The following is an 8,999-nucleotide window of genomic DNA, read 5'->3' as shown; positions in this document are numbered from 1 at the left end:
CAGTTCCTAAAAGGACACCTGCACAATCTCTCTGAATGTTAATCAACATGTAGTTGGTCTGTGCACTGCAGAAATTGCACCTAGGTTTTCAGTGGTGCTTAGCTATGTGTTTAGTCAGAGGTGCAATGGTTCTAATGGTGAGAGAAAGACATTCCCAGTTGTCATCAGGTGGAACACACTTCAGACTGGAATCCTCAAGCAGACTGCAGTCAAGCTTTCTTAATTACTCGTTGTTGTTATCAATTCAGATGCATCTCTTAATGCCTGCTTGAATGAACATTCTGTAATAATCTGCTGAGACAGCGCAAGGCTTGACAATGAGACTATAGTTTATGAAAGCAGCACTTTTTACTTCCTTTACAAGTTCTTATCTGAATGCTAAATGCAACATCAATTCACTTCTCACTGGGTTGAACGTTTTAAATATTTGGTAAACATAATGGTTCTAATTCTGACATTTGATATGAAAATATTAAAATTCCTGTGTTAGAGTACTTTTTTGTTAGGATGCCAGATGCTAAAGGGATGAAGTGGCACAAGAAAGCAAAATGTCTCTGCTGATGGCAGGAAGGACTGTAAGGATGGAAAGGCTGGTGTTTGCCATGGGCAGGGAAACACATCTGGTTTTCTTGTTCCCTTTGTCTTTGAGTGCCAGAAAAACAGAGGAGAGCGTGCCCTCACCTTGGACCCCTCCTGCCCTCTGCTGCTGAGATGGAGAAATGTCCCAGCTCCTACAAGGACATCAGGACAAAGATAAGTATTGGAAATAAGTCCAGGCTGGCTGTACTTGTGGGCATCTGTTGCTGGAAAATTTAATGTCAGTAAACTGCCTAGATAATGACAGAATGAGGGTGACAATAGAATGGTACGTAATCACAGTACAATTAAAAAAGTATGCAGGGTGCAGGAAGGGAGGTGTGGACATTCTGAGTTGCAACTCTTTATTTGCTCCAGAAAGCTCTATCAGAATGGAAGACTGAAGGAAATACTTTGAGTGCTTTTTTAATGTGACTGGATGAAAGATCCATGTGGCAAATTGAATAACTGAGTGGTAAAGGGACATAGATACCTCACTGTTTCATGGAACCTTTCAATTAAGCATCTGAGCACTGTGTACAGGACTTGGGAATATAAGTATTAGAGGATGATGGAATATCTTTATTTGGAAGGGACCTCGAGGATCATGTATTCCACCTCCTGGTTCCACACCGGACCTCCTATGGGTCAAGCCCTGTGTCTGAGAGCATTGTGCAAATGCTCTTTGGCCTTTGTCAGCTCAGTGCCAAACCACTGCCCTGGGGAGCCAGTGCCAAATTCCATGTATCTAGTTCATCCTACAGAATGATGCCAAGAACAGTTATAGAGATCGACTGACAAACAAAATTCTTGTCTTGAATTAATGGTACACTCACCATTAAAAAAAAATAAAAAAAAAAAAAAATCAAAGCCACATTCTTACGCTGGCATTTTACAGTATTGTCAGATTTTTGTAATTCTGTTTTGTCATATAAGATTCTCTCATCATGAAATAATGACCAAGTTCTCTTTTCAGATGTAAACATACAAATGCTGAAGGCAGCAGTGCTGTTCAAGAGTACATTACCAGCTCAAACACTGCTTTGGCTGTAAAACTGAAGGTAGTAAGGAATTTTATCAAGGAGTTAGAAGAAAGCATGTGCGTGTAGATTTAAAAGCAACCTGTATTGTTACTTAGAGTTTGATATAGTGTAATCCAATGCACAGTACTTGTAACGTGTGTTTTACAAAATGCTTTGCAATGTAGGCATCTATTAAGATAAATGCTGCAAGTTCTAATATGTCCATGACCTTTTCAAACTGTTCCTTACTCCTACACATCACTACGAGTAGTTCTTCTGTCAGGAAGGATCACATGAGTAATTAACCTGTGACCTTAAGTTTGGAATTAACTGCATACAGTGGAAGTAAGAGCTGTGGGTTATTTTGCTCTTTCAGTGTTGAACAGCCGAGGTGTTTTGTTTTGGATGGTGGACAGTGATGGGACAAGTGGGGAATGGCTTTAAACTGAGATGGGGGGTGTTGAGGTTTAGGTTGGATGTGAGGAGGAAGTTTTTCAGCCAGAGGGTGGTGAGGCACTGGAACAGGTTGCCCAGGGAGGCTGTGGATCCCCATCCCTGCAGGCATCCAAGGCCAGGCTGGATGTGGCTCTGGGCAGCCTGGGCTGCTGGTGGGCAGGTTAGAAACCCAGCATGACTTTATTGCACCTGGGTGCAGGGGGATCACTGCTCCTAGCATGCACACAGAAGAGCTGGAGCACACAGGTGATGTACATTCCACTTGTGAACATTCCTGCAATTGCAGAGAGCGTGCGCCTGTTCCAATCACTGCTGCACAGATTAAAAACTGATTGCAGATGAGCTGTTTTGGTATGGGGTTCTTGCCAACGGTCTGCAGTGGCTGTGTGATTCCTCGGGGAGTTGCTCTCCAGCCCAAAGGTCATGTCCTAAGTCGACCAGATCCCGTTTGTGTCCAGAAATGGCTGACAACAGATCAGCTGCTGGTCAAGTTTCTAACATCACACTGGCCTTGCTCCAGTGTCTGTGTCATCAGCCCCAGCACATACGGTGCACCTCTTCAAGGCTTTGCAACACTGAGACTCTGCACTTGGGCTCCAGACATCCTGCTGCACCAAGAGGTTATTCTAGCTTTGGTATCTTGCAACTTTGTATATAACTACATCACTGTAATCATAAATGTCTAGGAGCATGGAGATGGAGAAATTAATCTTCCTGTAATTCTCTGTACTGCAGCCCCGTGGTTGTCAACACCTAATGCAATATTGAAATTTCAGTTGAGAAATTGAAAGCTGTCCCTAACAAAAAAACATCTGCATTTGTTATTGAAATCACACTAAGGATCAATAAATCCAAATGCTTCTAGCATAACCACGATTATAGGCAGTGTTTAGACAAGCTCTTACAGGAAAACCATGAACACAAGGCTAGAGAGAGACTAAGTGATGCTCTCTGCAGGAATACTCATGGAAGTCTTCACAGTGCAGGAGTCTGATCTGATTACAGATGCTGTGCTTTAAGTACCCCTTATCATATCTTTTTTTTCACTGTTGTGCAGGGGTTGGACTCAGTGATCTCTGGAGGCTGGAGATGCTGTTTGCTAATGGCAGATGGAGAGAGGAAAAGCAAGTGAAAGGCATGCTGTGCATAGCCACCACATGGCATCTGCACCATTTCCCCCTGCACCAAGGAGGAGCAGCTCACAAGCTTGGCCTGGGCCAGGGAAGGGAGCAGACAAACATCTGGACCGACCCCAAACGAGCTGGTTCTGCAGGTTGGGTGTCTTCTGCTGCTTGTCTCACATCCTGCTGCTCAGCGGTAGATTTGTTCCTGCTCAGTGCTAACAGGAAACTCACACAGCATTTCTGTTTCAGCTGTGCCAACGCTTTGATCCCTTGCTGCTTGGATGGGGCGTTTGAAGAATGATGCCTGTGCTGATGTCCAGCCAGGCTTTGGGGATGAGTCTCCACACCAGGGTCCGTCTGGCAGGACTGAGGGTTGGGGATCCGGCCAGGTCGAGTCCAGTGTGCTTTGCTCTTGTTCTTAGTGCTTGTTTTTGCTCAGGAGGGCAGGAGGTGAACCTCGTGAACCAATGCCTGCAGACGGGGTTTGCAGAGAAAGAGGTCCTGCAGGCCTTGTGTGACAGCCACGGAGCTGCAGCGAGGCTGCATCAGTGTAAAACACCAGAGATCCACGGAGGTGTGAAGGGGAGCTGTGGGCTGCAGTCACGCAGGAAGGGATGTGCATGCTCGGGGTTTGGTTGTTGTGTGTGTGTTAAGTGACTGTGATACCACTGCTGGGTCAGTGTGAGTGTACGGAACAAGTGTGACAGCCTTTTTGATGGAGTCCTGTGAAAGGAGTCCTATGGACTTGAGATCCAACTATCAGCCTGTGGGCATCATCCAGGAGTTGGGGTAGGGGATGAGGCAAGGGAAGTTGGGCTGAGAAAGGGATAAAGCAGTCTGGCAGTAGTTCTGTGTTTCTCCCATCTCCTGCTTTATTTCCTTCCAGGTGAAATAGATGGGTGCTGCAACATGCCCTTGAATGTAACAAAAGCCACTCTAGTGTGGATTTGACATGGGCCCAGCACTGCAAGGTACGCTGCTGGGAGGAAGCGTCCATCTGGCTGAGGGCAGGAAGGCCCTCCAGAGGGATGCACTGAGGCCAGTTGTGCGAGGCTCAACAAGAGCAAGCGCCAGGTCCTGCGCTTTGGTCATGACGACCCCGTGCCAGCTTCTCCAGGATTTGGCTGGGGTAGAATTCCAAGCAGCCCCTGATTCCAGAACGTTGGGCTGGGCTGTTGGAATCTTCTGCCCTTGTGACTGGTCTTGCCTCCCCACCCTGTCCGTCGTGGTGGAGCAGCCTGGTGGCCCTCAGTGATGTCATAAGGGCTAGAATGAGGGGAGGAGCAGTGCGTGCTGCGTCCCTTCATTGGAGCGCTGGAGCTCTGACTGAGCAGCTCGCTTGTTGCACTTGTGCACCGACTGCGTCCCTTTGTCTTCACACCGTCCTGTGCAGCACCTTGTAGGTAAGCTGAGACAGTGTGGGAGAGACGGGGGGACAGTGAGTGCTGAGAACTGCTGGCTGGCGGAGCTCATAGGATCACATTATCTCCATCAGCAGAGGGGTGGCCATGAGGGACAGGGAGGTGATTGTCCCCCCCTGCTCTGCTCTTGTGAGGCCCCAGCTGCACTACAGTGTCCAGAAAGACAGGGAGCTGTTGGAGAGGGTCCAGAGGCGAGCCACAGAGATGATCAGGGGACAGGAGCACCTCCCCTGCAAAGACAGGCTGAGGGAGCTGGGCTTGTTCAGCCTGGAGAAATGAAGGCTGTGGGGTGACCTCATGGCAGCCTTCAGTACCTAAAGGGAGCCTAAAAAGAGGAGGGGAATCAACTCTTTGAAAGGGTAGATAACTGCAGGACAAGGGGAAATGGTTTTAAGTTGAAAACTTAAGTTTTTAAGTTGAGGGAGGGCAGATTTTGGATTTTCCCTCGTATTCTTTGCTAAACCGTGGAAGCAAACTGACCTGCTCTTTCTCTCTCCTCTCTCCACCCTCTGCCTGCTTCCCTGCTGCAGCTTTTGCTCGTGGAAGATCAGAGCAAAGTGACAAGGAACGGCTGCGGATTCGAGAGATTTCTCTCCCTCGTTCTGATCTCTTGCCAGGTACCTGCCATGCTTTGTCCCCCCACATGCTTTAGCAGCCCGTGACGCCCCGTGTTTAGTAGCACAGCCTCATCCAGCTTTGATGGGACGCTGGTCACGTGTGGGTTTTCTCCACGTGCTCTGCAGCTCAGCCCTCAGAAGGATGCTGTCTGTGGTGCTGTGACCAGCTGGTGTACAGGAAACCAATCCCTTAGGCAAAGAGTCCCAGCCCCAGCTTGTGCAGAGCTGCACAGCATCACCAGGGACACCAGCAGGCGTGCTTGGGCTGTGTGAGTGTGCCCGACAGCTGTAGGGAGCACAGCAGAGATGTGAACAGAGAAAATAAAAGTGTGTTTCTTTTCAGTTCCAGCTTGTCACACCTACGCTGATGGCTGTGGCGTGCAGCGAGATCAGCTGTGGGCCTGACCTGGCATGGACAGAGGTAGAGTATGAAGCTCTGATTGGTCTTTGTTCCCTGACTGCAGCCAGCAGAGTGAGCCGCAGATGTGCTCTCCTGCTTTCCAAGAGAGCTCCTCTGTGGCAAGACAGCAGTGCAAGTGTGGCAAGTTTATAAAAGTACCAGAGCCATCTCGGCTGTTGTGTTTGTCCTCTACTGACTTTTCCCTTGAAATGGCTGCAGAAACAACAATCATTCTCTGCTCTGTTTGGCCTCGCTGTTGGTTGGACTGCTCAAGAGAGCTGCTTGGTGCTTGCAATGGCACTGTTTGCACCTTGTAACTGCAGCCATAGCTTTGGTTTCCCTCTTCACGGTCTCCTAGCATCTGAAACAGTCAGCCTTCCTGCACAAAGAGCGCAGGAAAGGAGGGGGCAAAATGGACAAGGCCACCTGCCTTCGTCAGTGCCATTGCTGATTAGTCTGGGTGGGGAGAGATGCAGCATTGCCTGGCGTGTGCCTGCTGCACACCAGGGAGAGAAACAGCCGTTATTAGACTTGCAGTTCCTTCTGAAGTGCCCATGATAAGGACCGAGTGCATTTCCTGCAGCTTTCTCTGCAGATGTGCTCCTCACCTTGAAATCCTCCTCGTTGGTTCCCAGCTCCTCACCGTGGCCTGTGCTCTCTGTTTCAGACTGAGAACAAGGGGAAACCCCTGCTGGACCATGGGGAGTCAGCTGTGAACATTCCAGCTATTGCTGCTGCCCATGTCGTTAAGAGATACGTTGCCCAGGCAGCGGATGAACTCTCCTTTGAGGTAAGCAGTTCAAGGCGTTCCTTGTTGTTCAATTTTACAATGGTAAATGCCCTCAGAGCTGCACTGGTGCAAGTGCTCTCAAGCTCGGCGATGTTTGGCAGTGCAGAAGAATGCAGACATTTGAGCTGTGCTTTCCTCCCAGCCGTGCTGAAGCTGGGATTGACACTGCAATCTCTTGCAGGTGGGAGACATCGTGTGTGTCATCGACATGCCACCAAAGGAGCTGACCCCCTGGTGGAGAGGCAAGCTCGGCTTCCAGGTAGGCACAAGCTTCAGACTGGAGAGTGCAACTTCAGTAAAGGCAGGAATCTCAGCTTAGAGCTGCTCTGCCTGCATAGGATGCCTAATGGACGTAAACAGTTTCCCTCTGTCGGTGTCAGAGGACCTTGCCTTCGGCTGCAAATGTTGAAAAATTATTACCTTTATGCTGTGAACTATGGCCATTTTCTGCTGGATAGTCTTATGGAACGTCAGGCAAGCACGTTCCGAGGGAAATGTTACGTGGCTTTTGGTTTAACAGTTCAGATCTGAGATGTGCTGTATGCAATAGTTGGCCTCTCTTCTTGTTACAGGTTGGATTTTTCCCAGGGGAGTGTGTGGAACTGATTAATAAGAACATTCCTGAGGCACTCATCAACTCTGTGCCAAAGCCAGGTACGGATGTTACATTTGATGATGACGGGAAGAAAAATGAAGTCTTTTTTGGGGTGTGCTTAGTACCTCCTTTATCCATCCCACATTGTCCTCTGGGTTGATGAATCTTCATGCATACCATGGGGCAGTGATTTGGCCCAATCCTCCTGATTTTATGATTGGACTTGGCAAAACTATAGAATACTCATGGAATGGCTTGGGATGGAAGGGACCTCAGGGATCATCATGCTCCAACCCTCCTCAGGATGGTCTCCCAGCCCCCACATTTAATGTGAGACTAGACCAGGCTGCCCAGGGCCCCATCCAACCTGGCCTTGGGCTCCTCCAGAGATGGGGAAAATCCCTTTTTGTATGTACTGGTTGGTAATGTTCTTCCCGTTCTGACGTGCTCTGTAGAATGTGCTGTGCTCGGCCTCGTCCAACGGAGCCAAACCTGAAATGACCTGGTTTCTTCCTTTTGTTGTGCAGTGCCCAAGAAACGCAGCAAGATCCTCACCTTCCTTCGTTCCTTGGTGAAGGCCCGCCCAAAGAAACCGACCGAGCGGGAGGTGGAGAAGGAAAGGGTGTTTGGCGGTGACCTGGGAGAGCATCTTCTCCACTCCGGTCGTGATGGTAAGGAGCTGCCCATTCCTGAGATCTTCCTCTGCTGGGCATCTAAAGAAGATGAAAGGGAGCTCATATCTAGCAGGGGGCAGGCTGATAGCCGTGGAGACACGTGTAATGGGAGTTGATGGCTGAAGGATAAAGTGAGGCGGATGCTCCTAAGAGACAAGCACATCTGTATTTGCTTCAGCCAAGCCTGGCTGGGCTTAGTGGATGGGATGTGAAGCACAGCCTGCAGCACGACTGAATCAGGAGCTCCACTGACGGCTGGCACGTGTTCTTCAGTCCCCCAGGTCCTCCAGAGCTGCGCTGAGTTCATTGAGCAGCACGGCGTGGTGCAGGGGATATACCGCCTGTCCGGCGTCGCGTCCAACATCCAGAGGCTGCGGTAAGAGTGCTGCGACTGACACAGCCTGAGTGCATCTGGTGTGGCTTTGGGCTTGCCTTCCTCTCGCTCAACCGGGTTTGCGTCCCTCTCTCCAGGCAGGAATTTGAGTCGGAGCAGATTCCTGAGCTCACCGTCCGTGACATTCACAGCGTGAGCTCCCTCTGCAAGATGTACTTCAGGGAGCTCCCGAACCCTCTGCTCACCCACCAGCTGTACGGCAAGTTCTCGGTAAGCACAAGGCCACGTCTTTCATTTCCCTCTTCCTGGGCCTCTTGGCAGATGGCGGCAGCAGTGCCCCAGCTCTGAGGCCCTTTTGCTGTCAGCCCCACGAGGTTTACTCGCAGTGGTGTACTAGCCTGATTGGTGTCTCGCTCCCTTTCTGCACTACTCCAGGATGCTGTTGGTGCCGCTACAGAGGAGGAGCGGCTGCTCAGAATGCAGGACGTCATCCAGCAGCTGCCCGTTCCTCACTACAGGTCAGTGCTGCCCTCAGCCTGCTGAGCTCAGCCCTGCTGCATTGCAGAGGGCAACGATGCGGTTCCAGCCTTTGTCTTTCTGAATTACAGCACAGCATGCTTGTTGGTGCTGAACGTTTGCCTCTCTTGTTTTCCAGGACTCTGGAGTATCTGATGAGACACTTGGCGTGTCTGGCTGGGAGCTCCACGATAACAAACATGCATTCCAAGAACCTAGCCATTGTGTGGGCTCCAAACCTCTTAAGGTAAACTTCTGCTTCTGTTTCAACACTTCCTCTGTTCTCCAGTTAAGAAAAACAGTCCTCTCTTTTTCTCCATCAAATGTGCTCTTCTCCTGTAAAATCTGTGGCTGACAGAAGCGCAGGAGCCTGGGCTGTTCTCCAACCCCACGGGCACAATGTCTAGGTGACAATTTCTGCAGTCTTGTTGAGATGGGACTGACGTGTCCTTGATCATCCAGGAGAATTTCTGC

At 49.7% G+C, this 8,999-nt stretch overlaps 1 protein-coding gene across 1 annotated transcript; it reads left to right on the top strand.

Annotated features, from left to right (window-relative positions):
- Nucleotides 1-6,791: 6,791 nt before the first annotated feature.
- Nucleotides 6,792-8,552, top strand: LOC149912504 (rho GTPase-activating protein 32-like). Its single transcript, XM_090131123.1, has 5 exons — nt 6,792-7,060; nt 7,529-7,672; nt 7,949-8,051; nt 8,147-8,279; nt 8,445-8,552. The coding sequence occupies exons 1-5, from the start codon at nt 6,901-6,903 to the stop codon at nt 8,550-8,552; spliced, it is 648 nt and encodes a 215-aa protein (XP_089987249.1). The 5' UTR covers nt 6,792-6,900.
- The last annotated feature ends 447 nt before the right edge of the window (nt 8,553-8,999 follow it).

The sequence above is a fragment of the Phasianus colchicus genome, chromosome Z (assembly GCF_987193195.1).
Source record: "Phasianus colchicus chromosome Z, bPhaCol1.hap1.1, whole genome shotgun sequence".
In the NCBI taxonomy this organism is placed as follows: domain Eukaryota; kingdom Metazoa; phylum Chordata; class Aves; order Galliformes; family Phasianidae; genus Phasianus; species Phasianus colchicus.
The sequence above is the reverse complement of the archived record's forward strand: the minus strand, read 5'-3'. Positions and strand labels throughout refer to the sequence as shown.

Excerpts from the sequence above, each read along its gene's own strand:
- LOC149912504 (XM_090131123.1), top strand. The coding sequence starts at position 6,901 with ATGTTACGTGGCTTTTGGTTTAACAGTTCAGATCTGAGATGTGCTGTA. Across the intron at positions 7,673-7,948 it reads TCTCCACTCCGGTCGTGATG|TCCCCCAGGTCCTCCAGAGC; the intron begins GTAAGGAGCTGC and ends CGTGTTCTTCAG. Across the intron at positions 8,280-8,444 it reads AGCTGTACGGCAAGTTCTCG|GATGCTGTTGGTGCCGCTAC; the intron begins GTAAGCACAAGG and ends GCACTACTCCAG.